The sequence below is a fragment of the Loxodonta africana genome, chromosome 24 (genome assembly GCF_030014295.1).
Source record: "Loxodonta africana isolate mLoxAfr1 chromosome 24, mLoxAfr1.hap2, whole genome shotgun sequence".
Taxonomy (NCBI): Eukaryota; Metazoa; Chordata; class Mammalia; order Proboscidea; family Elephantidae; genus Loxodonta; species Loxodonta africana.
Window position 1 is genome coordinate 19,506,839 of NC_087365.1, and position 27,125 is coordinate 19,533,963.

At 40.3% G+C, this 27,125-nt stretch overlaps 4 protein-coding genes across 8 annotated transcripts in view; 3 read left to right on the plus strand and 1 right to left on the minus strand.

Moving 5' to 3' along the window:
• Positions 1 to 1,705, minus strand: part of SLX4IP (SLX4 interacting protein) — a 242,055-nt gene extending 240,350 nt beyond the window's left edge. The window contains 1 exon segment of the mRNA XM_064276465.1: positions 443 to 1,705. The gene's annotated coding sequence lies outside the window, so the exon portion shown is untranslated.
• Positions 593 to 18,821, plus strand: LOC135228594 (uncharacterized). 5 transcript variants are annotated; one of them, XM_064275774.1, is made up of 4 exons: positions 593 to 1,519; positions 1,678 to 1,859; positions 6,785 to 6,860; positions 7,059 to 7,271. In XM_064275774.1, the coding sequence occupies exons 1-4, from the start codon at positions 1,464 to 1,466 to the stop codon at positions 7,084 to 7,086; spliced, it is 342 nt and encodes a 113-aa protein (XP_064131844.1). In that variant the 5' UTR covers positions 593 to 1,463; the 3' UTR covers positions 7,087 to 7,271. The 5 variants fall into 5 exon arrangements, with proteins under 5 accessions (XP_064131844.1, XP_064131848.1, XP_064131845.1 ...); XM_064275776.1 differs by lacking the exons at positions 593 to 1,519; positions 7,059 to 7,271 and adding exons at positions 12,463 to 12,693; positions 18,601 to 18,821 and having other exon boundaries at positions 1,793 to 1,859; XM_064275778.1 differs by lacking the exons at positions 1,678 to 1,859; positions 6,785 to 6,860; positions 7,059 to 7,271 and adding exons at positions 12,463 to 12,693; positions 18,601 to 18,821 and having other exon boundaries at positions 1,177 to 1,519.
• Positions 12,634 to 27,077, plus strand: MKKS (MKKS centrosomal shuttling protein). The gene is made up of 6 exons (XM_064275773.1): positions 12,634 to 12,693; positions 18,601 to 18,651; positions 19,005 to 20,007; positions 23,335 to 23,510; positions 24,458 to 24,568; positions 26,427 to 27,077. Exons 3-6 carry the CDS (start codon positions 19,023 to 19,025, stop codon positions 26,865 to 26,867), a joined length of 1,713 nt encoding a protein of 570 aa, XP_064131843.1. The 5' UTR covers positions 12,634 to 12,693; positions 18,601 to 18,651; positions 19,005 to 19,022; the 3' UTR covers positions 26,868 to 27,077.
• On the plus strand, positions 18,643 to 18,821 carry LOC135228595 (uncharacterized). Its single transcript, XM_064275779.1, has one exon. The coding sequence runs from the start codon at positions 18,643 to 18,645 to the stop codon at positions 18,793 to 18,795; it is 153 nt and encodes a 50-aa protein (XP_064131849.1). The 3' UTR covers positions 18,796 to 18,821.
• Positions 27,078 to 27,125: the final 48 nt, after the last annotated feature.

Genomic DNA, 27,125 nt, shown 5'->3' on the forward strand with positions numbered 1-27,125 from the left:
TTCCATGCATGCATTAGGTATTCAATAAAAGTGGTGAAAAAATAAACGAATGAATAGAAAGTATATACGCACACAAACTGTATTTATGTCACATGCCAAAAATGTCTAGGAGGACATCTATATTTATCATATGGATGCAAGCAGACATAGCTTGATATAAATACCTGGCCCGTTCATTATATTTCACTTGGTCCTTAAAAAAAAAAGAATTTTCCGGACTACTACCTCCACTTTAAAGCTCAGGCTTCCTAGATCCTTATATTTAACAACGTTTTAGCTATTTGAAAACAGTGAAGAGAGACGGAAGCAGGGAGAAGAATTTGGGAAAGACTCAAAAATTAAAGCAAAAAAAAAAAAAAACGCCTCAGAGGGTCGGGGAGGAGATGGGGAAACAGGTCAAGTGAAGGAACTCTTCAGGTTGTTTGAAGCCCCATGTTCTTACCTATGATGGTGGCAGGGTTTGGGTTCGGGCTTTTATTTGTTTTGTTACTATCCACGGTGACTGAAGAGTAGTAATACCTGCAGGGTAGGCTCTCAAGCCAACCTTCAGCAGCTTTAGGTACTCTGGCTTCCAGCTCATTTCCCTTTCTCAGGGCGGCCCCGCGCGTTTGGGAACGTTGCCGCTGCCCAGACAAAAAATGATCTCGGCAGCTTCCCTTTTCGCTTGAAGCCACAACCAAGATTTAAGATGGCGACGAAACAGACAAGTGGGACAGGGATAGCGCTAGGAACTTGCCCAAAAGAAACATGGCCTCCGTTCATAACCTCACGGCTTTCAAACTGGGCCCAAAACAAAAATGGCGACAAAGGCCAATTTTTAAGAGCTTGTTAACGCTATGAATGTGATTGACAGGTGACGAATCTCGGTTACCCACAGTACTGAACCGCTGAAATAATAGAAAGGAAAACAATAAATAAATAAAACGCAACATTTCCGTGGTTCAAAGTGCTTTCGGACACCGGAAAAATACTACCATAAAAACCATTAAAAAAACCCATAAGGATGGACAATAATTCTCAATGCGGAGGATCTCTGAAAACGCAGGAAGGGAAGTATAGTTGGCTTTCATAATGCCGGATAAATTTAAAAAAAAAAAGTTGCCGTGGAAACATAACTTCCTCCTTTTTTTTTTTAATGGTAGAGAATAAAAACGTTTCCTGGAACCATAAAGCAGAAGAGAGAGCGCCGCGGAAATTGTCTAATTTGTGAAAGGCACCGAGTTAGAGAACTTCCGACGTCTCCGTAAGCCCCCCACAGGACGACCTGAAGGCAGTAGCATTCAGCGCGACCGGCTCTCACTGCGCATGTCCGAGCTCCAGCCCGATCCAGGGACGTTAAAACGGTTAATTTTTTTTTTTTTTCTCCTGGGTTTGGAGGCAGCCTCAGAGGAAGGCGGGGCTCAGCGACAAGTCAGTGGCTTTGTGATTGGTCGAGTGCCAGAGGACGAAAAGCGCGCCTAGCAATGGTCGGCTATCGTTTCATTCAGTCAACAAATACCTCTTGGGAGCGCACCATAAGGTAGGCGTTGTGTCCTGAAGAGCCGATTTGCTATATTAGTTTAAGTTTTCAGTTTCAACAATTTGCTGACTTGGACCTCGGCAAACTCTGCCCTTCCAGATCCTCCCCTTAGTTTGGGTCACGGCCCGGCCCCTAATACCCCGCCTTCGTTCCCTCAGAGCTTCGCCGAAAGCCTGGAGGAGCGGAATCGGAGCGGGTTCGGCGCCCGCGGCAAAGCTGCGCATGCTCCGCCTCCCAGCGCCGGGCGCGATTTGCCGGGATCGGCGGCGGCCACAACGTAGGGCTCGGCTGCGGCCTGCTGGCGGTGGCGCCCTGGAGAGGCAAGGCGGTTGGTGGGCAGGTGAGAGCTCTGAAACCTCAGGTGGCAAACCTAGCTTTCTTCTCGGCCGCAGGGGGGAAAGGCGGGGCTCGTAGGTGCCTCCAACGCCCGGCTCAGGAAGGTCGCCGGTGTCCTCACTGAAGGATATTTGGAGGCGGGGACGTGGAGGCTGGCTCGTTAGGAAGCGAAAGACGTGCTTTAAAGTCGCTCTGTGCAGTAAATCCTAGCTGATGAAACGGATGTGGATGGCGAGAAGGTGTTCTGTCTGCACCCGCACTGGGTGAAGTAGATTTAGTCAAGGCACCGATGGCACCTGCGCTGCCAAGTTGTGGCTGGACACTGTGACTCGTCGGCGCTCCAGTCACCTCCTCTACTGGGAGGGCAGGCCGTATACCTGTTTCTCTCTGGGAGGGCGCCCTGTGTGTATACCCGAGGCAGGCTAGGAGCGGGGGCCACCCCGGACGTGGAGCTGGTCGCCAGAACGTTGATCATGCCAACTTGTGAAAGCAGAAACGGGACTCACAGGGCTTTTGACTTTTTGGGGGATCGTAATTCTTTTGAGATTAAGGAGACCTTTTGAGGTCGTGTTCATCCTCCCCCCACATGGAGCCATCCCAGCTTCTGTTGCTACGGTGGGCGATGTTTCATCTCACATCTGCCCTCAATACCTGCAATTTTCATCCATCTATTTTTTTTTATTCATTAACTTCATCAATTAATCTTTCTAATTTTCTGTGTTGAGTTAGTAGATACATCAGTGAACAAGATAGCCATGGTCCCTGACCTTGTGGAGCTTATATCTTAGTGATGGGAGAAGAAACAATAAATAGATAAATGAATCAAATGTTTCCAGATTGTCCCAGGTTTGGTTTCTGGGAAGCAGACTGAGGAGATTTGTGTGCAGGACGTTTATTTCCCACTGCCACAGAATGGATTCCGACTCATAGTGACCCTATAGGCAGAGTAGAACTGCCCCATCGAGTTCCCAAAGCTGTAAATCTTTTCAGAACCAAATTGCCACATCTTTCTCCCATGGGACGGCTGGTGGGTTAGCAGCCAAGCGCCTAAACCACTGCACCACCGAGGTTCCTTAGGACATTTCCTAGGGAGGACTTTTTTGGATTGGAAACCCTGGTGGTGTAGTGGTTAAGTGCTACAGCTGCTAACCAAAAGGTTGGCAGTTCGAATTCACCAGATGCTCCTTAGAAACTCTATGGGGCAGTTCTGCTCTGTCCTATTGGGTCCCTATAAGTCTGAATCAACTCTGCGGCCACGGGTTTTTTTTGGGATCACCTGTGGAAGGAAGAAGGAAGCAGGATTGGGCACACAGAAAAGTTGCGCTGCATTGCAGACTCAGGAAGGCCTCTGCCAACCCGTGGAGCTGGGATGGCCCTTCAGAGGTGTCCCAACTTGGAGTGAGCCAGGCCTTATACCCATTGCCCCAGAAGAAGTGTATTTCACTTTTCGCCTCTCTTCAACCAAGACTGTCCTAGAGGGAGCTGACAGCTGTGGGCTGTCTCAACACTCTTAGCAGCTGGGGAAATAAGTCCTTTGTTTTTAAGGTGGATCAGGGTGGCACATCACAGCATTCACTATAAAGGTAGATGAGGCTTTGAAGGAAATAAATAGATGTGCTAGAGAATGATAGGGCGGAGAAACTTTAGGTTGGGTGCCTAGAGAAAGGCTGTCTGAGTAGATGACATCACAGCCAAGAGCTGAAGGATAAAAATAGCCACCCTGTACAGGAGGAAGGGAGCCTACCACTTTCTGTTAGGTCCTAGGGATATAGCAGTGAGACAAATCACATGGCTCCTACCTTTGTCATAGTGGGTGGCAGTTATTAGTTTTTATAGATACTAACTCACTGCTGTAGCTGAAGAAACCGGAGTAAATAAAAATTATTTCAGGCTAGTTCAGAGAAAGGTAAAGGAGAAAATGAGAGGTACGGTTTTGAAAATGAGTCAACTTGATAAAGGCTTTTAATCTACACAGCATTTTTCTTTTGCTCTTATACCATATTTAGTCACATTACATTAGGATTGTGCTTTTTTCTCAAGAGTGTATTCTCCTTGAGGACGGGAACCTGGCCTTATCAGCCTTGGTAGTTCTCCCTCTAGAGCCTAATATCCAGCTAGCACATAACAGACACTCAGTAAGCATTTGAATAACATGAATCTCACACATATTTGAAGTGAAAATCGATAAACCCTAAATGATGTAAAGGAGTCCCTGGGTGTCGCAGAAGGTTAAGTGGTTCAACAACTAATCGAAAGGTTGGTTTGAACCCTCCCAGAGGTTCCTCAGAAGAAAGGCCTTGTCGTCTGCTTGAAAACCCTACCAAGTACAGTTCTATTCTGCATACACGGGGTCTCCATGAGTCAGAATTAACAACACCTGGGTTTTGGTTTAAATGATATAAACACTGTATACATTATTGTATTTCGATCTGGCTTTCCAGTAGTTTCCGGTCCTGTAAGTTATAAACTAACATTAGTCACACTACCAGGTACTAAGCGATTTATCTGTTTACACACACACTTTCTATTTTTCTCCACCTTCTTCCCCCCCCACCACTGTATATATGTGTGTATACACACTGTAAGGAGCGGTTAAACGCACAGCTCCCAACCGAACGGTCAGTGATTCAAACCCACCAGTGGCTCCACAGTAAAAAAGACCTGGTAATCTGCTCCAGATTACAACCTAGGAAGCCCTATGGGGCAGCTCTGCTGGGCCCTCTAAGATTGTTCTGAGTCAGAATCCACTCAGTGGCACAGTACAGCGTATGTTTTATATATATTTGTGGGACAAATGCCTTGCTTTGGCCCTTTGACTGGTTTCAGAAAATAACCTGAGCAATCAGGATGTCTTTGTTTTCCAAATGAGCCAGGCAAGTAGGGACTACACAGGCCTCATACCTAGAGAGCTAGGGAATAGAAGGAAGCCTAACATAATGCATATTCACTAACCGGATAGATCATAACTATGCATTAAGGGTCAGGTCACGCATATTTGTTGAGGTCCCAATGACTAGGGGACCTGCGACCTTGGAGCACTCATTTTGGGGGTCTCGTGGATTGGCAAGAACATCTATGCACAGGAGAGGGCGCAGCATGTCCCTGAGGACAATGGCGGCCTCCTGGTGCCATTAGTTTCTCAAAGCCTTTGCTCTTAAGCAACCAACAACATTTCTGAAAATACGGTTCAAGTTTCACTCATACTAGGACTGTCATATTTAATCATTTGGCAACTCTAACTTTATTAACAGATACCAGAAGCAAGCATGAAATTTATTCTCACTCTGTTTGCTGGTTTGCTGTGTCCTTGAGCCCTCCTATTTACTTCATGATTAGCTTTCCTGAAACTGAGTTTAGGAACTTGATGTTATCTATGCTGTAACATCCTGGGGTCTCATTATAGATCCACCCTACCAAACCAGAGTAGAACTGCCTCATAGCATTTCCAAGGCTGTAAATCTTTAAGGAAGCAGGCTGCCACTCTTTCTCCCATAGAACAACTGGTGGATTTAAACTGCAAACCTTCTGGTTAGGAGCCAAGCTCTTTAACCACTCCACCACCAGGGCTCCTCAGAAATACACTACCTAATCAAAATGTGAGCACCAAAGACCTCAGGACCCCTTTCATAAGAATCCAATTTTTTTTTAATCTATACTAAAACTGCCCAAAGGAATAGGCGTCCTTTATAGAGACCACTTCCCTGAGTCTGGGGCATCTTTCCAATCCTCTCCTGTTATTGTTACAATCCAGGTAGACTCTAGTAATTTTTTATTTTGAAATAATAATAATAAAAACAATCACTGAACCCAGACTAAGTGTTAGATATTGTGGTAACTGCACAAGTTACCTTGTCACGTGGAAGTCATTACTCTCACTTTACAGATGATGGGATTGAGGCACAGCAAGGTTAAGTGAATAAGAAAGAAGAAGAATTGGCATATTCGAATTGGGGTGTTGGCGAAGAACATTGAGTATACCGTGGACTGCCAGAAGAACAAACAAATATGTATTGGAAGAAATAGAGCCAGAATGCTCCTTAGAAACAAGGATGACGAGACTACGTCTCATGTACTTTGGACATGTTATCAGGAGGGACCAGTCCCTGGAGAAGGACATCATGCTTAGTAAAGTAGAGGATCAGCGAAAGAGAGGAAGACCCTCAACAACATGGAGTGACACAGTGGCTCCAATGGTGGGCTCAAGCATAGCAGCGATTGTGAGGATGATGCAGGACCAGGCAGTGTTTCGTTCTGTTGTGCATAGGGTCTCTGTGAGTCAGAACCAACGGCACCTAACAACAGCAAAGGTTAAGTGAGTCATCCAGGGTCATCCAGCCAGTTGTAAAGTGGTAGGTGGAAGCTTAAACCGCAGGCAGTCTCGTCCTCAGCCCATCCCCAAATTCACTACACGGCAGTACATTCTTACTAAAATGATTTACCGTGCTTTACTTTTTAAAAACTGGAAGGCTGCTAACCGAAAGATTGGCGGTTTGAACCCCCAGCAGCCTGCTTCCGTAAAGATTTCAGCCTTGGAAACCCTGTTGGGCAGTTCTGCTCTGTTCTATGGGATCCAACTATGAGTTAGAATCAACTCGGTGGCAATAGGGTGGCCATGAGAAGGGGTTATGTAAATAAATGTTGAAGCCTAACGGTAAGATTTGGTGACTGACGTGATGAGGAGTGTGAGGAAAAGGGCAGAGTCCACTCTATCCAGATGTCTGAGTTGAGGGGCTTGGTATAGATACTGCCCGTATTAACCAAACAGGAATTACAGGAGGAACAGCAGTGGGGGAAGAGAGGACCCATTTTTTTATGTAATGAGTTTAGACTGTGGGGACAAGCAGGTAAAGTGACAGTGTCACTCTGATATGTGGGTCTAAAGCAGAGAGGAAGATGCAGGAGTCATTAGTGATTGCACTTTAACAAAAGCTTGCAGATGTGGAGTCTATCCTGGGAAGAGCACACAGAAGAGGACCAAGAACACTTCTGTGGTGAGGAAGAATAGGTGAGTAAAAACTGAGGGGCCATTAAAGGAGACGACAGAGGACCAGAGAAGAGTCCTAGAAGTCAAGGTCTTAGAAGAGTTTCATGAAAGCATTAAAAGGCCTCAGAGAGATCAAGTAAGAGGTGGGATCAGTGGTCTTTATATTGAGCCAGGGTGGTTTCCATGGAGAATGGAGCAAAAGCAGATTTTTGTTGTTAGGTGCCAGCGAGTTGGTTCCAACTCATAGCAACCCCGTCTACAGCAAGGAGACACTGCCTGGTCCTGCCCCATCCTGACAATGACTGTGTTTGAGCGCATTGTTGGAGCTACTGTGTCAGTCCATCTCGTTGAGGGTCGTCGTCTTTTTCGCTGACCCTCTACTAAGCATGATGTCCATCTCAAGAGTCTGGCCACCCCTGATAACATGTCCAAAGTAAGTGAGACAAAGGCTTGCCATTCTCACTTCTAAGGATCATTCTGGCTGTACTTCTTCCAAGACAGAGTTGTCAGTATTATCATAAGAGAAAAGGCCTTAGACAGTTTCAGTAAGCTGCAGCAGGTATCACAGTCACAAGAACTGAGTTAATTGTTTAACATTTTGTGTAATGTTCTTTTCATGATTAAATTTCATTTAGTGGAAGTTCTTTAAAAATTACTTTTTTTTTTTTTCTTTTCAAATACTTTTGAGCGGAGCAGCAGTGAAGACATGGGAGGAATAATGTACCTTGCACTGTGTCCAAAAGAACAGCAGATGGCGCCAAGCAAGCCCCAAACCCCACCCGCCACTGTGGAATCAATTCCGATTCATAGGGACTCTGTAGGAGAGTAGAACTGCCCCATAGGGTTTCCAAGGCTGTAATCTTTATGAAAGCAGACTGCCACATCTTTTCCCCATGGAGTAGCTGGTGGATTCGAACCACCACCCTTTTTTGTTAGCAGCTGAACTGTTAACCACTGTGCCACGAGGTCTCCATTTAGCTTGAAGTGTAATACATTGTAGTAAGCCTGTCAGAAGCCTTAATGTTAGAAATTGAAGAGGTAGTTATCTCTGAAATGCAAATTGCTGGGGGTGGCAAGATGGCGTGGGGTGGTGTTGAAGCTGTCCTAGACAGAGTAATGCCTTAAAGAGTTTTTGTGGTCTGACGTATATATCTCAGTGTTTTCATTTCTTGGCTTTTATGTGTGCTAAGAATGAATATGACATCTGTAATGCTCAACAGCAGTGGGTTTTTTGGTTATAACAAGCTTCTTCTGTTCATTAATCTTTTGCTGTTCATTTGATACTAAGAACTAAGCCAAATAAAACTGAACCAAAATTAGCCCAGACCAAACCCATTGCCATCAGGTCGATTCTGACTCATAGCAACCCTAAAGGACAGAGTAGAACTGCCCCATAGGGTTCCAAGGAGCACCTGGTGAATTTGAACTGCCAATTTTTTGGTTAGCAGCTGTAGCTCTTAACCGCTGTGCCACCAGGGGTTCCAAAAATTAGCCCGGTTAATCACAATTGTTAGTAAGTCACTGTCTTAGTTTCTTAGTACTGCTGTAACAGAAGTATCACAAGTGGGTGGCTTTAATAGACAGATATTTATTTTCTCACAGTTGAGAAGGCTAGAAGTCTGAATTCAGGGCACCAACTCTAGGGGAAGGCTCTCTCTGCTCTGGGGGAAACCCTTGTCTCAACTTCTCTAGCCCCAGGGTTCCTTGGTGACCTCCACATGACGTCTGTCCTTCCCCTGTTTGTGCTTCTTTGCTCTGTGTTGCTCCTTTGTCACTCTGAGCGCTTAGGTTTAGGATACTCCCTACACTGATAGGTTTGTTCACGTAACAAAGAACCCTGTTTCCAAATTGTATACATCCAAAGGTATAGGGGTCAGAATTCCAACACATATTTTGTAGGGGAGGGGGGACACAATCAAATCTATAATCATCATGGATATATTTTTTGGAGGATATAGACTCTTTTTCTCTGATTTTGGAGAAAATGTTAGGATACCGCTGTCAGTCTCTTAATATACCTCACGTGAAAATAAGAACTTGCCAGACATGATGTTAATATGTCATTTTAAAAGAATGCTAGTTCCATCTTGCTGGGTAGAGATGGATTCTTACGTGTACTGAGTGATAGTTCACAGTGTTTTTATGTGGATTAAACGGGAAGACTCCTAATAGTACTTTGTACATAAAAAGCCCTATCATCCTGACCATAATCATTTTCCAAGCCTCTCAAAGGGTAACAGGATAATCTGCCGGAAAAGTTATTGCTCTCTCACCCCCATTAGCCGAATCAATGTATGCGATACAGCGAATTTGAGGAGATGGGACATGTTGGTATTGAGTAAACGTTAAAGCAATTAATCACTAAATTGGTCCACATCGTTTACAAAGCAGGAAGTACTGTAGAAGGCCTCAGTGATGTTTGGCAAATAATGAGTTTTCAATGAAAATAGATAGTAATACCTAGATTTAACTAAATCTAAATCTAGGGAAAGATATATAGACCTTTAAATTAATCTGATTGAAAAGAACAGTAGACTATTAAATAATCTATAAACAAAGTAGAGCACTTACTTTGTCTTTAACCTAGGAATGACCCAAAGATTCACTAAAGGTAGGGAGCTAACTTAATCTGAGACCCTGTTTTTACTCTTCTTAAGGAAGGTTCAAGGATGGGTGATACAAGCTGTTCGCAGTTGGCTGCTAACCTAAGGGTTGGTGATTCAAACCCATCCAATGGCTCTGTGGAAGAAAGGCCTGCCAAACTGCTTCCATAAAGATTACGGCCAACAAAACCCGTTGGAGCAGTTCTACCCTGTAACACATGGGGTGGGCATGAGTTGGAATCAACTGAACGTCAATAGAAAGGAAGGTTCACAGTACCTCACGTTAGATACTGTGGTCTTGAAGGGGAGAACAGTCCAAAACCTGAATATTGATTGCTGTTACAGGTCGTAGTTTAATTTTTTCCAAATTTTAGTTATTGAGGTATTCATCCCAACTTTATTACTATTATATCTTTTTATCCAAACTGTTCTCTTTTCTGTAACCAGGGATTTCACGTGAGTTCTAGATTGTTAGGATTGTACAGAGAGAAGATGGAGAGGGTAAGCTTGAATCTGGTTCATAAAGTGTATGAAACCCTATGAGAAGCAAGGTGACCGCCTGGGGCAGGAGCAAATGCTGCAAGTTCTCAGAGGAGCCTAAAGCTGCTAGTCACCCTTGTTCACCTATGCAAGAGGGGATCCTAGTGGAAAGCTACCATTTTGGACAGATTTCTACTGAGAGCATCAGGCTCATGTCCAGAAACCAACCTCAGTGTCAACAAGACTACCTTCTCTTGCGAGGAAGAGGAAGCAGAGTCCATGCTGTGGCTGCCACCAGCTGCCCAGGGGCCTGGGATGCCACTTCATGACTCAGATTCAACAGTGTACCTGTGTGGTTCTGATTTTGAGTTTGGTCCAAGATCACCAAACTGTGACTAGTAGCTACAAAACACTAATTTTAGACAATGAGAATTTTCTCTCTTCTAAGATTAGTTTTCCCAAATGTTTATGATTCAGGAAAAAGCTGACAAATGCAGTGTTATATTAGTGATCATGGAGAAGTATATGGTAAATAGCAAGGATACCATCTATTAAAAATAGTGTGGCTTGATAACCTCATGCTGAGGATGACAATTAGAGGTGCTAAGTCACCTTAAGTATTGAGACTGGACGTGAAAGGGAGCCCTGGTGATGCAGGGGTTAAGAGCTCGGCTGCTAACCAAAAGTCAGCCATCCAAATCTACCAGCCGCTCCTTGGGAACCCTATGGGGTAGTTCTACTCTGTCCTGTAGGGTTGCTATGAGTCAGAATCAACTCGAGGGCAACAAGTTTTATGGACATGAAAGACAATACCTCCTAGACCTTCAGTTCAAGGTGTTTAGTGGGCAGAAATGCCAAATGTCAGTCAAGACAAGCTGATTGTCTTTGGCACAGCCTCTCCACCTTTATCCACCCCTCTAGGAAGTAAATCTTAAGAAAGCTCTTCCTTTGTTACCTCAGATGACCCAGTACCTCCCCAATTGTGTCCAAACTCACATTTTAAAATTTTATATTATCTCAAATGTTCCAAAGACTTTTGCACCACAATGAAATTTAATCACGATGCAGTAATTTGTGATTGATTTTCCCCCAAAATAGAACATAAACTTGTCAATAAAAGGTATGGTCTTTGATGGTCGCAGAAAGCATTTGAGATCCCAGAGCACTTTATGAAAGGGAAAGACCATAAAATACTTTGAGTTACAAAGTCGGTCATGTCTTCTCCACCCAGTGGTTTAAGTTTAGCAACAGAGTCTTTATACAATGTGAATTAGGACGTTGGTGACAGATTCTAATGCTGGGAGTAATGTATGTATGTAGACTAAAACTTAAAGCCTTCTGTTCATTTTTAATATATACATGGAATGCAGAGATAGTTCAGGCTATTTTAGTCATTGGTCTAAGTTTTAATCTTGACTTAGAAGGTGAAGAGTAAGTAGAAAATTTTTTCTAACAGCATTTTTACAGAATTACAGTAATTTAGGAGATTTCCTGATACTAAAACTGATATAGATGCAATTGAACCAAATCCTTAGCCTGTCCCACAGACTGAGCAGCCCTGTGTTATCCTTCTATGCTCAAAAAGGAACTTGGAAAATGGGGTCATTGATATCACAAGTCTGTATAGCCAACACTGAAGCCTAATGAGCATTGCTTAAATAAAAGTAGGAGGAGTCTTTGGAGGTTACACGGAGTTGAGTTCACAAACCCAGCAGATCATCAGAACACAGATTTCCTGGGTCCAACCTCATGCTTGCCAAATTAAAGACTGAAAAAAAAAATTTTTTTTGTAACTCCAGGAAGTTATTAGCCTCAATTTCTTCATGTAAAGTGGGTTGACAATAATCCCTGTTGGGTAGGGTTATTAGTAATACAGGCTAAACACTATAAAACGCAAGGGGTTTGGCACATAAGTGTTCAGATGACAGTAATTCATCCAAATTTCATAAAGTCCAAGCCAGAAGTCCAAGTCAGAACTCTTGCTGCGATTGGAATCCGTGTTTGACAGCCTCAGTTGGAGCACTATCACTTACATGCTGTCAGAATTCAGAATCTGAATTGTTTGTTGTTGTTGTAAAAATATATATAATACAACATTTGACAATTAGAGCCTAAATTTGTACTGCATAGTTACCACTTGATTCTTCCGTTACGGTTGTGACTAAATGTAATTAAAAAAAAAAAAGAAAAGATCTAACTTCATTGTGGTTCAGAGATTATACTTTTAAAATGATATCCGTGATGAGTGTTTCCAAAGGTTCATATGGCTTTCTCAGTAGGTAATGTTGCTTCTTTACAATTCCTGACTAAAAATTCAGTATTGCTTTATAAGTTTCTCAGATGTGACTTCCTGCTGTCCTTCTGTGCCTACAGTGTATCTCTTTTTGTTAATTAACATTGTAGTATACTATAAAAATGTTCGGCAGTCAGCCTTTGTTAGAGTGTGATATGCTACTTTTTTTTTTTTTATGCTACTTGTGGTTTACAAGTGTAATATGTTTTGTTTTTTTTTTTTCTGTTAACTGTTAACCTTTTCTTAGGTGCCCTGATGCTGAAGTACTATGAGCTTTCAGACCTTCTGGAGAGACTACAAAGTTCTGGTTGTTATGATACCAGTAGTTGGGCTCATACATCTGGGGTGGTACAAAATCAAAAGCAGCCCCATTTTCCAAATACCTAATAAGGACAACATTCCTGAGCCAGATAATCTGGCTCTTACAAGTCCTCAGAAGATCAAAACCCAAGGGAAATAGCAGACTTGCAGCCTTCAGGTAAGTTGGATTTAATGTGATCAACCACATGGTACCTTCCACTCATGGGGAACTTGATCTCATAATAGAGCTCTAGCAAGAGAAAGCTAAGGTGGCGTGTTAGCCCTGTTGTTTTTATTATGACCCACTGTTCTGCAGTTGCTTTTAGAAGTGTGTGTTGCACAGAGACCTTTGACACTTGTTTGGAAGAGTCATTTGCATGAAAAGGTACAGGACTATGGATCCAGTACTCTTCCTGTCCCTTTCAGTGTCACCAGGATCATGAATGTGTACAGAGAAGCAGCTGACTCCGGGCCATAAACCCATTGCCTTGTTGTCAGTTGCCTTCCAGTTGATTCCAACTCATGGGGACCCCACGTGTGCAGAGTAGAGCTGCTCCGTAGGGTTTTCCAGTCTGCGACCTCTCAGAAGCGGATCCCCAGGCCTGCCTTCCGAGTCGCCTCTGGGTGAACTTGAACCTTTCATCTGGTAGTCATGCACTTAACTGTTTGCACCGCCCACAGACTCCATTACAGAGCTTCAAAGTCTGTAACTTGCAAAAAGCTCTTTTCCAGTACAACACTATTGTGTTGATTCCTTAGCATCTGATCAAAATAATTCGTTACTTTTGAGAGCCTGAGATGACAGGATGCAGTCACACAGTTCATATGTGTAGCTCTTTATCTACAGTTCCAAAGTCCAAAAAGCTCTAAAACCTAAAGTTTTTTGCCGTAATTCCTTTGGCAGCAAAACTTGATCTTAATTAACGTGATAATTTGTAATTTTAGCCCACTTAATGTGAATATTTATTTTCACTACAGATGAGTTGTTGTGTTTGATTATGAGTTTCATAATAAACACTGTATTGTATTTCTAAAACTCTTAAGAATTTTGAATCATGGCCCCGAGGGTTTCAGATAGAAAACTGGGACTCTATATTTAGAAAACATTTTCTATTCTAATATACCGTTTTTGAACCTTTTGACCTTCAGTTGAATAATAATATGGTTTAAATTTTGGCATAAGGTGGGTCATAAGGTTCTGCTCCTTTTAGAAGGATCTTGTTAAGATTTTTCTGTTAAGTGTGTGCTTATGACTTGTGATAAAACTATTATATAATTATGGTCTATAGTATTTTTTAAAATTTTTATCTTATACAGTATTATTTTAAATCAAGCTTTTATTTTCTCCTTAAATGTTCTTAAGGAGAAGGGGGAAGCAGGGATTAAAATATCAGACCATAAATATTAAAAGACAGGTGCTAAAATGTCAGAAATTTAACAACTTATAAGAGAAACCTTAGACATTGAGTATAAAATGTGTATTTATAGTGAGATTTTAGTGGACATGAACAGGGAGTTAAAGAGCTTATGAAATGCTTGATTTTTATGTATAACCTCTTCCAGACTAATGAGATCGTTACAGAGTACATGTAGGCCCTGACTTACTATGTATTGGAGTTACCATGAACTGCGCTTACCACCATCTGGGTTTTTTTGTATTGATAATATATACTACATACAATGTTGTAGTGCTTAATTTGCTGATGCTAATCATTCTCAGATGTTCAAAGATCAGATTTGTAGAGATACTGTAATAAAAGGCAATAATAATGAAAACTAGAGGGAAAAAAAAAGAGGTATTCGACTTAGGTCAGAACCTACTTTAAGATGGAGTCGTTGAAACAGAGCCCTGCCAGCAGTCAGGGACTGTCTGTATGTATATCACGCTTATGACATCATATTTGTCCTTTAAGTCATAAGCATTTGGGGGCCTGGTACAGCCACACTTTAGAAAAAAGGGAAAAAAAGTAGTTTCTCCTTGTACAAAAAGAAATACAAAACATATCATTAATTAAGGCATACTTAGAGGAAAAGTAAAACTGAAAAAAGAAATTGTCTCTTCGGAAATGTTAGAGGTTTTCGATGTCAGCACTGCAATAGTTAGAAGATTTAGAGGCCAGCGCTGCCAGGCAAGCAAGCGGAAGCAAATCCTTACACAGGCTTGGGAAGCAAAAGGAAAAGCCAGATTTAGACTCGGTTAGACACGGATTCCTAACGGTTGAGTACACCTGAAGTCTGTGCTGTAGTTGCCCCTTACTATTTTTTATTGTTATTTTTATTATGGGAAATTTCAAACTTATCCAAAAATAGAGAAACTAATTGAACTCTCAAGTATCCATTACTCACCTTTAGCACTTATCCATATTTTCCCAGTCTTCTTGTATCCTTCCTTTGGTTTTTTTGGTTTGGTTTGGGCTGGAATGTTTTAAAGCATATTCCAAGCTAGAGTATATATCCCTTCCGTATGTATCTTTAAGCGAGGAAAAACACACTCACACATAGCCACAATTGCACTGTCACACTGAAAAAATTAACATTGACCCTCTGATACCATCTCATACCCAGGGCCATGTTCGTATTTCTGAATTGTCATTAAACAGCTTGTCTTAGAGGTGGTTTGTTGGAATCAGAATCCAAACTAGGTTTACACATTGCATTTGGTAGATGCGTGTCTTTTCATCTACGACATTTCCCCTCCCCATTGGCCATTTTTAATTTTCCACATCCTGAATTTGGCTGATTGCATCCTCATTATGTTGTTTCCTATAACCTGGAATTTAGAACAGAGGCTTACTTCAAATCTGTTTCCTTTTTAAGCATTAATACTTCATGGGGAAACCCTGGTGGCATAGTGGTTAAGTGCTACGGCTGCTAACCCAAGGGTCAGCAGTTCAAATCCACCAGGCGCTCCTTGGAAACTCTATGGGGGAGCTCTACTCTGTCCTATAGGGTCTCTATGAGTCGGAACCGACTCAACAGCACTGGGTTTGGTTTGGGGTTTTTTTTTAATACTTCATGGTTGGTGGTATGTGCACCTCCTAGCAAATCACGCTGCCTTACACATAATGTGTGGTTCTGCTTTCAGTGTTGCTAAGATTAATAAGTGGGTTAACAGCCTGATCCCTCTAGTCTGAAGTTCCCCACTGATCTTTTCCGTAATGAAGCACTAACATCTACTGATGATCATGGCTCTAATCTAGGTATTGCAAACTTATCTGTAAAGGACCAGATAGTAGATATTTTGGGCTTTGTAGACCGTACAGTCGGTGTTCCAACTACTGATTTCTGCCGTTGTTGCATGCAGACATTTCATGCACGATACATAAACAGATAAGTTTTGTTTACGGAACTCTTTACAACAGTAGGCAGTAGGCTGGATGTGGTCCAGGGACTATATACCAACTACCGTGAGGGCCTAAATGGCGGTTTCATTTGGAGTTGCAAAATGATGTTGTTCAAATCCTATCGGTCCCTCTCCATTTCCTACCTGGAACAGCTTTCCTTCATCCACTATTCCGTTACCCTAAAATGTAGTTATATGGGAAAGGTAGGATAAATGCTTTATTTCCCTTTGTTGGTTTGATAATAAGGAGCTAGCACTATAGAAATGATGAGGGTTACTTGGTTTTGGTGCCATTAGGAACTCATGGGTCTGCATATATTTGAAATACTTCAGTCTGTTAGAGTCATTATTCTTTTCAATGCTCAAATTGTCCCATCTTGAATTCCTATCGAGATGACGCCTATGTCTTTTTTTTTTTTTTTTCTGATACAACCTAAGTAATCTTTAATAATATCCTTGCCTTTTGACAGGAAGGGTCCCTGGCTCATCTTGTATATTTTTTGCATCAGATCTAAAATCAGCCATTTCTAAGAAAAAAAAAAAAAATTTTTTTTGAGAAAATTTTACTATCTTCTGTTTATTTAAATCATATTTTATAGTGTATTTTAATGTAGAGTCATATGCTGTGTTTTACTGTGATTTTAATTACCCATCACTACAGAAAGCCCATCTGCCAGGCCTGTGTATCTAGGAATTGTAGTGAGTACCACTCATCTGATGGTGACTTTTTGAGTTGTGGGTCGCGTTGTTTAAAAAGAAAGAGTCTTAATAGAGCTAGCTGACACTTCCAAACTTGTTCTCTAAGTAAACCCCAGTGTTTCTTTTCTCTTAATTGTGCCTTGTTTTGTCCAGGTTTAGACACAAGACCACAAGTCAGCAAGTTTTGACATCCTAAGTATGATGTGGGAATCACCAACACACGCAGTGATTTCCTCCTTCCTCATTTAATAGAAGCACAAGCCAAAAGCTGTGGTCACTGATTTCACCATCACAAGACTGATAGACAAGAGAGGTGGCAATTTGGCATTCTGTTTGTGAAAAGTTGCCTGTCACTATTACAAAAAAAAAATCTAATTGAAAAATCATTTTATTAATCTCAGCTTCTGTTGTGATTTTTACTTTGTGTACGTTTTAAAATGACCTTATAGAAGTTATTTTGCTTAAATGTATTTCGCAGAATCTAAAATCACCATTAAAACAAAATTTAAGTACCTTGGCTGTTCCTGGCATAAGATGAACAAAGTTTTTTTCCTCCTGTTCCATCATGAAAGATTATAGCTTTATCACTGCAAGGAGAAAACTGTATTCCCTTTATTTGGGCCCAGTTACCATGGTTACAGCCCATTAACTATATGGGGAGCAATAACCAAAATAATACTTAACATTTCCTCCTTCTTCTCACTTTGCACATCTTCAGATTACCTTTTGGTCTGTACTACCATACTCTACCCCTTAGTCTTACTTTAGATAGCACTTTAGGCTAAGAGTCATTAGATTATTTATTATTACTATTTATGTGACATACTGTTCAATTGGCTAGCAAAAGTAGCATAGTCCTGAAAATAATAATCAGCTGAACCTTCACCTTCAAAGGACCAAGCATCAACAGACAAGGTTCATGACCTGAAATTTTTATAATTACATGTTAATTAAAGTGTTAGGATTTTATGACTCAAAAAAAAAAAAAAAAACCTGTTGCCCTTGAGTTGATTCCGACTCATAGCGACCGTATAGGACAGAGTAGAACTGCCCCATAGAGTTTCCAAGGAGCGGCTGGTGGATTCGAACTGCCTATCTTTTGGTTAGCAGCCAAACACTTAACCACTGCACCACCAGGGCTCCTTTATGACTCAAGTTGCACTATTTACTACCTTTTTATGGAAACTTGTACTGCATTTCTGCTTTTCCATTTGGTATATAAAAAATTTTATGTCATTTAGACTCTTTGTAACTGAAGGGCAAATCAGATCCTATTTTTCTCTTTTATCATCCAAAACATTCCTTGGTTTTTGTATTTATTGTCATCAGTCAAAGTTTTGAGCAAGATTAGTTGGTTAGCACTTCAGAACTGAACATCATTGATTAATAGAGTAAAAGTGCAGAAAATGAACCCTGACTAGCCACATGTTTAAAGTAGGGCTTGTTTTTTGGTAGAATGTATTATATGGGTTTATACAGATAGATATAGACTGTACAACAGTGAGTTTCTACATTAGGAATGTTAACAGCCATCTTGTTTTCCTAATGACTTATAAGTGGGATTTGATACAAATGCATATCTCTTCAGACCTAAGGTTTCCAAGAAAATCAAGGCTACAGATAAAAACAGAGCATTAAATCTCAATGTAAGAGAATAAAAACATTTGGGACCTTTTTTAAAACCCAGAGACCAAATTCTGTGAGTATTGTAATGTGGAGATAAATGTAGCATACCTCTTTTAGAAGCACGTCATATTTTAATAGCTGTACTTGAAGCTTTTTAACTGTTGTGCCTTCCAAAATTTTTGAGATATAAGCAGTTTTTTTTTTCTTGTAGGGATTCATTTAAGAATGAAGGAATGTGAAGTCTAAGTTGATAGATATTTCTCATTTTCCGATGGCTGAGTAGCTTTCTCGTGCCAGCCGGCTGTCCCTTTTTCTAAAGAAGGAGCCGAGCGTTAAAATAAATAATTAAATGGCAACCTAAAAATATTTTGGAATTATTTCTCTAAAATGTTCTCTTTTCTTTCTTTTTTGTTACAGAAAGACACAGCTTTCAACCTGAGCTCGATATTGAAAGAAGAGATGAAAAACGTTAGTTGGATTAGAAAGAACTGGCTGCTTGTAGCTGGGGTGTCTTTCATAGGTGTCCATCTTGGGACATATTTTATACAGAGGGCTGCAAAACAGTCTGTAAAATCTCAATCTGGAGGCAGACAAAACAGTACTGAAGAATGAAGTGAAATAAATATTTAGAATTACTAGTATGTTATGAAATCATTACATGCTGACTAGCTTTGTAAACATGGAACAATTTAATTTTATAACCACAGTGCTACATGTTCAGACTTTGGTTCTTGAAGAATAATTTTTCTTTGATGTTAAAACCCATAACAGGGCAATAAAAAGAAAAATACAATTAACAAAAATAGACGCTGTCTTCACAGGTTACCACCTGAAGTAGGATGTCTCGTTTAGAAGCGAAAAAGCCATCAGTGTGTGAAAGTAAACCACTAACAAGCGAGAGAGTCAGGGCCACCCTTTCTGTCTTAAAAGGAATCGTCACGTCGTGCTACGGCCCTTCGGGTCGGCTGAAGCAGCTGCACAATGGTGCTGGAGGTCACGTGTGCACAACTTCACAGTCATCAGCCCTGCTCCATAGCCTTTCGGTCACCCACCCTGTATTAAAGATCCTGACAGCTTCCATGCAGAATCATGTGTCGTGCTTCAGTGACTGTGGCTTGTTCGTGGCCATTCTTTGCTGCAACCTGATTGAAAATGTTCAGGGAATAGACTTGGCACCCACCACCATCATTGAATTAAATAAACTGCTTTTGAGCCTCTGTACCGATTATCTCAAGTCTGAGGCCTGTGCTTGTCGGATCCCAGTTGACTTTAGTAGCACCCAGATCCTCCTCTGTTTGGTGCAGAGCATATTAACCAGTAAACCTGCCTGCATGCTCACCAGAAAGGAAGTAGATCATATCAGCGCTTTGGTTCTGAGAGCCTTTTTGCTTACAATTCCGGAAAAGGCTGGAGACCACATAATTTTAGGAAAGAGTATAATTGTACCTTTAAAAGGGCAGAGAGTTATAGATTCTACTGTATTACCTGGAATGCTCATTGAAACGTCAGAAGTTCAGTTGATAAGGATGTTACCTATCAAAAAATCAGGTGCCCTCAAGGTGGCACTCTTTTGTGTGTCTTTATCCGGAGACTTTTCTGATACTGGAGAAGGGACTTTGGCAGTCAGTTACGGAGTGTCCCTTGAAAATGCAGTGCTGGACCAGTTGGTTAACCTAGGAAGGCAGCTGGTGAGGGACCACATAGATCTTGTCATGTGCCAAAAAGTTATACACCCATCTTTGAAACAGTTCCTCAGTTCACATCAAGTTATTGCCATAGACAGAATTGGAGTAACTCTGATGGAACCGCTGAGTAAGATGACAGGTAAAGAGCACCCTCGGCTTTCATCCCTTGAGTTAGTATGTCTCGGTTTTTTGAGCAGAGATATTCTTGGTGTGTGTCACTGTATTAACATCTTGAAAAATTTTAGAAGCCACCAACCCCACCACATGTGCAAGTACTATTTCTGGCAGCAAAGGTTGTTTCTGTATCATTCACTTACTAAAAAATTATTGTGTGATTATGGTCATGTTCTACATATTTTCCAGCCCCAAAAGGAACTACAGAGTCATAACTTAAAACTATTAAGCTCCAACTGTTTTACAGATTATTGAGAAAGGTCTAACATCTCCACATCATAAGATATTTCCTACATTACACAAAATACTTGTGGAATTTTACAGAGCTTCTAAATCACATGTTCTGGCAGAAAGTTATTTTGCTGGTAGAATACTTTTCCTTTCACTTCCATCATAAATCGAATAAACTACTTCTACTGCATAAATACTCATACCCATTGCAGTCGAGTCAATTCTGACTCCTAACAATCCTTAGGACCAAGTAGAAGTGCCCCTGAGGGTTTCCAAGGAGCAGCTGGTGGATTCAGACTTCCAGCCTCTTGGTTAGCAGCTGAACACTTAGCGGTTCCTAATTAGGTTTGGGGGATGGGATGGATGCGCTTACTCTGTCTTTAAATTCTCTAATATTTACAGCTGAGCTCTTTGAGGGCAAGGGCCATCTTTTGATTTTCAGCACTTGGAACAGTACTGGCTGACAGGAGATGTTCTGTGACGTTTGTTGAATTGACTAATATACTTAGTAACATAGACTATTAAAAAAAAAAAAAACATTACTATCAAGTCGATTCCAACTCATAGCAACCCTATAGGATAGATTAGAACTGCCCCATGGAGTTTTCAAGGAGTGGGTGGTGGGTTTGAACTGCTGACCTTTTGGTTAGCAACCAAACAACCACTGTGCCACAAGGGCCCCTAACATGGACTACATTGGGCAGGAAATTATATTTCGCGAAATCACATTAAAGTCAAATGAGAGGCTGATCTTATTCACCTCTCTGAGGCGGAGGAGACTGACCACCTGAAGAGTCCGTAATTGAGTCATTTTGTATCTCTGACTTACAGTCTATCACAAAGATGATCATTTAGGTTCTGCCTTGATTGTAGTTTTTAAATCATTAGACTTCAATATTAAACCATTGTTGAACTTCACTATTTTCAATCTTATAAATCAAAAAGTACTTACGTTAAGTGTTGTGTTGAATACGTATTCTCTCTGGGCTGTTGCCCTGCCTTGGTACACCTGTCGAATGGCCCTTAAAGTGGAAAACATTAAGAAATGGAAATAATTTATTGGAAGTCATTCTGATATTGAAGGTCAGACTTAAAAACCAAACCCACTGACGTCAAGTTGATTCTGACTCATAGCGACCCCGTAGGACAGAGTAGAACTGCACCATAGAGTTTCCAAGGAGTGCCTGGTGGATTCGAACTGCCGACCTCTTGGTTAGCAGCTGTCGCACTTAACCACTATGACACCAGGGTTTCCAGGTCAGACTTATATTCGTAAATATTTACTGGCTTTTTGCAGGCAGTTTCCATTTTCTGAGTACTGTTTTCCAGTTTTTTAAGTCAGTCTTTAAAATATGAAACATTTTCCCATAGGAACAATGTGGCGTTAATAGCTGCAGTATCAGTCCCAGATCTGGTGAACAGAGAACCTTTGGGACAAAAGGGAAAGTGGGGGGGGGGGCGGGGAATAATAATAACTTCATGCATATGATTTAGGTAAATTTTTGGAATAGGTAAAGTATGTTTTTGGCCTAATCAGTCTTTCCTCGTGTATTGAGGTCAACATTACCTTTTTTTTCTCTCCCTTTTCTTCAAACAGAATTCCTATTTCTGAAGTTAAGTTGATCTAGGTTAAATAGTGGGTGTTATCAAGCATGGATGACCAGCTTTTATGAAGGACGTCATGGTTTACAGAGCATTTTTAACAATTTATCTGTGAAATAGGCATTTAAAAAAAAAAAAAAATCTGCCATCTAGTTGATTCCGATTCATAGCAACCCTACAGGACAGAGTAGAACTGCCACTATAGGATTTCCGAGATCTTTCTCTCGAGGAGCAGCTGGTGGTTTTGAACCGCCAACCTTTTGGTTGGCAGCCGAGCGCTTCAACCAGTGTGCCACCAGGGTTCATTTAAGTAGGTATTATCATCCCCATTTTACTCTATTGTGGGAAAGCCTACCTAGAAAAGTTAAACGACGTAAGTGACTTGCTGAACATCCAGTGGCTGATAAGTGGTAAAGCTGAGTTCTCACTCCAGGTCCTGTTTCCATCACATGAAAATTACGTGACATTTAGGGGGATTTTTGTTTGCTTTGTTTTTTCTCTCTTATATTTCAGATCACCCTTGGAGTCTTCAAAAGTAAAAAAAAGAAAGGATATTCAAAAAAGGAAAATTGTCCAGTGATTATTTTCTGGGTTCTTAAAATTTTTCAGAGCTGTGTTTTTAGACGTCATTGTTTAACCCTCATAGTTTAAAAGATGAGGAAATTGGCCCAAAGGGGTGAACCGCACAGAGTTACAGTTTTAATCTCTAGACTTTAAATGCACATTGTCATTTATTTTATTGGAATAGTTTTGTTTGTTTACATAATTTCTTCTACATTAAGAAATTTTGGAAATTTTCATGTTATCTCATTTATTCATATTACATTAATTTGTGATTTTCTTTGAGCTGTGCATGATGCAGGGGGTAGGCCAAAATATCAAAGAATAATGGGGAAATAGGAATTTCACATACTTTATTTTGACATAATTTATGTAACTACTTGCATACAAATAATTGCTAGACCGAAAAAAAAGAAGAAATCCTTGGGTATTCACTAAACACAGCCCCAAAGGAATTCAGCTACGTACTTATTTGGATAGCTTAATATGTTCATTTTATAGTAAAATAATAAAATAGACTGTCTCCTCACTTCTCCCCTATTCCAGGTTACTGGAGTTCTTTTGGGATCTCTGATCCCCTGAACTCCCCAAAATTGCATACAAATTCTTGCTTTCATTTTTCTGGGAAGAGAGTACAAAATAACTTGCAAAAGATTCTCAGAGTCTGTAAATCAAAAGAAGTTAAGGATCTCTGCTTTGCATTATTTATCATCTTAATAGCAGAATGCTACTTTTTCCATAAATTTTAAGAGAGGAATCTTGTTATTTATCCTATATTTCATATTTTAAATGATATGCTTGGTGAGACTTATATTGGCTAGGAATAATTATAATTTTAAAAAGTTGTATGTTCTACCTCTGCTTATATATTTTGTGTTTTCTAAACTTTAAAAAATAGGAGCACAGCCTATTGGTTCCCTAGGCTCAGTCTCTCCTAGGAGTTACGGAAGTGTAAAAGATTTGCGATCTGCAGAATTTGGCTCCAAACGTTTTTTTCATCTGATTCCTAATGAAGTCACTGTCTCCAGCTTGCTCCTCTGCAACAGAAATGACACTGCCTGGGATGAGCTGAAGGTAGGTAATAAAGTCAATTCTACATCTAGGTGCTGAGGCAAGGATTAAATAGTCACAAAGACAGACACTGATTTTTTTTTTTTTTTTTATACCAGTGAGCCATGCTTTCCTTCCCCCCTCCCCCCTCCCACTCTGTAACGTCACTACATGGTATAGTGGGAGGAGCAAAGGCACAAGTCAACTCACATAACTGCCTACAGCATTACAGTAGAACGGTGCGTGCTACCATTTATTCTAGTATCCACAAGCAATCCAAAGGTCATTGGCTTGTAGGAAATTTTTCTAAGAAATGAATCTGAATTGTGTACTCTTTGATACTGACGTGTATGAATAATTCATTTAGAAAATTAGTTCCCCAGTTGGTGCGTATCATCTTCCTCTTGGTAGTTTGTTCTTTACCAGTAATAACACATGCAGTTTAATAAGGAAGTGATAACCTATGGGACTAGTCACCACCTTCTAGATCTTTGTATGTTCAAGGATAGGTCCTTGGTGACTATTAAAGGTCTCTGTGTTTTCTGTTTATTATTGCTAGGTTGTAGCTGTAGCATTTCCAAAAGCAATTTGAAACAAATTCTATGGTATTCATACAACTACTTTATTTAGCCTGAAGTAATCTTTTAAATAGAAGCACTAGCAAACATTGCTGACCCAGATATTTTGAGGCCATCCATTTTGTGAATCTGAGTTTGAAGAGCTAACCGTGTATGAAAGAAAATGATAATCAGGCTCCATAAAGACAAACATCTGGCTAAAGTATCTTTAATCTCCAGTCTCTATTATTCCAAAATATATTAGTCATATTTAGAACCTTGGCAGCACTTGTTTTTTGTTCTTTTGAAATTAAAATCAGGTTCTGAGTCCTCTATGTTGCTTTGAAAGCATGATTATATTTCTTCACATACCTGATGGGAATGTCTGATTCTGATGGTTTGCTTCCTTTTTAGCTCACGTGTCAAACAGCACTGCACGTCTTGCAGTTAACCATCAAGGAACCATTCGTTTTTTTGGGAGGTGGCTGTACTGAAACTCATTTGGCTGCATATGTCAGGCACAAGGTAGGAGAGAGAGCCCTTCTTTGCAGATTGTCTGAATTCTCAGCAGTTTTCATTGTCTGAGATAATAAGCCAAATTATAATACCCTGAAACCTCCAACACTTAATCTCTGAGTGGTCTAAGTCAGATGTTTAAAAACGCTTGAGAAATACATCACTTGCAAATATAAGGTAATGTTATTATTGCAGTGATTATTAAAATGATCTTTTTTCGAATGTTCACCTTCTTTGAGTATTGTCTACATGTATTACACGTTGAAACTAGCGTTGTGTTAATGGGAAGTCTCTAATTTATTAGAGATCGCAATGCTGTGGTACAATGATAATTGGTGTTCACAGTGGAAGCGCTTGGGGTCCTGCAGAATACATCAGTACCTTCTGAATCAAGAAAAGATTTAATTGATTTCATTTATTAAAGCATTCCAAGTTTTAGATCCCATTATAAGTTCTTAATTGGTATCCATTTATGATATATATTCTATTAAATAGAATATTTTGGATTAATCTAGGAAACTTCATTTCCTGACAATTGTGTGCTAAGTTTAGTGCATTATAGTTCTAATTAATTATTTTATAAATACTTACCTATTTTATTTGAAAATAGATTTCAAAAGATGTGTTTTCTAAACATTTGCAGTTGGTTCTTTGATTAGCCAGGAGTGTTTTCAGTGACTTTGTGGAGCTCACCTGTGGGTGACAGGGGTTAGGGAGAATGTAAACTTTTTTTATAGACATGCCCCACTCTGCTTCCCCAAATTATTTAAAATGTTTTTGGAAACAAAGCCCTACTCCTATGAAATTATTAGAATATTGTTGTTGTTAGTTGCCATTGAGTCAGCTTTGACTCATGGTGACCCCATTTTCGATGGAATGAAACATTGCCCGGTCCTGCACCATCTTCTCGGTTGTTGGTATGCTCACGTCCATTTGTTAGAATATACATAATAAAAAACAAAATTAAATTTATTGATGCTGAGGAGACAGTAATGTAATCTGCAAACGGAATTGAGTAAAGTTGAGAAAGTTTTTTGGAGGAGGGAGATGTGGAGGGGAATTTTGGAGAAAAATAAAGTGTTGAAGGTGTGGGAAAAATTCTGCAATAGAGATAATCTTATCTCGCTCAAACATCCTGGCCAAAAAAAAACGGTGGTCACTATTTTTAAGTAGTTAGGATACGGACTTTCTAACTATCATTCAGTTTGCTGGTACGTTAATTTTTTTTTCCATCGTGAAGCTTCTAGGATAAACTTTTTAGAATGGTAGAACCAAAACATAGTTTAAAATTGTATTACCCTTTCATTAACTTAAAAAGAAGAATATTCATCTTTAAAACATTGATGTGAAAATTGCACATATCCCTAAATATTTTTTGTCTTAATAATAATACGTGGGCTCTCATCTTAAACAGATCTCATTTTGCCTAAGGTTAATATTTTCTTTGGAGCATTAGTTTTAAAGAACTTATCCCTATGCATGTAAAAACCTATAGTACGTGCATCACGCCTTGTTCTTCAGAAACTAAGAGGCACTACTGGACAGCCATTGAGACTAAGCTGGCGATGGGATTTATCCTGCTTCATTTACTCTGATGACAAGGCTGGTAGCGTACATTTTTACTCTCGCCATCGGGGTTAAGGGCCTGGCCTGCTGACCCAGACGTACCTGCCAGCATCATACCCCAGATCCCTAAGTAAATGAAAGTGAGAAGTAACTTCATGAATAAGGTCGTGATCAGATAGCCTGTTTTTCAGAAACATTTTTACAAATGCCAGAACATTTTCTGAATGTTTTTATATAAAATAAGTAATTTCATGGTATTAATTGCTCTCTGTGTTTTCTGTGGTTTCCTATTGCTCTTTAGACTCTTAATGAGCCAGGAAGCATTCTCAAACATGATGGATGTACTCAAACGGAACTTCAGCTAATTGCCGAAGCATTTTGCAGTGCTCTAGAGTCTCTCGCAGGCTCTTTAGAACATGACGGAGGTGAAATCCTCACTGACAGGAAGTACGGACACTTTTGGTCAGTTCAGTCAGATTCTCCGGCTGTAGTTAACTGGCCAGATTTGCTTTCAAGATGTGGTTGCGGATTACACAGCAGCCAGGAAGAACTCAGCTGGTCTTTCTTAAGAAGCACTCATCATCCTTTTGTGCCACAAAACTGCCTTCCCTGTGAAGCTGCTAACTCAGCCAGCGACCTGACTGTGGACTGTTTTACTGCCAAGCTTAGTGGCCTGCAGGTGGCTGTGGAGACAGCCAATTTAATTTTGGACCTTGCCTATGTCATAGAAGATACAAACTGATACAAGAACACATTTTTAAAACAAACAAACAAAAATCTAGTCAGGTGTCAAGACAAACAGTGAATGTATTTGTTCTCTCCCAGAGGCCTGTTCAGCATATTTGGACAGATGATTCATAAAGTTATAGATACACTTATTTATGGAAAAAGTTAACAATTCCTGAATAGAAATGTCATAAAGTAAAAAAAAAAAAAAAAACATTTTTATTAAGGATATTGCAGTCATCTTAAGGATTGCACAGATACTACCACATGTTGT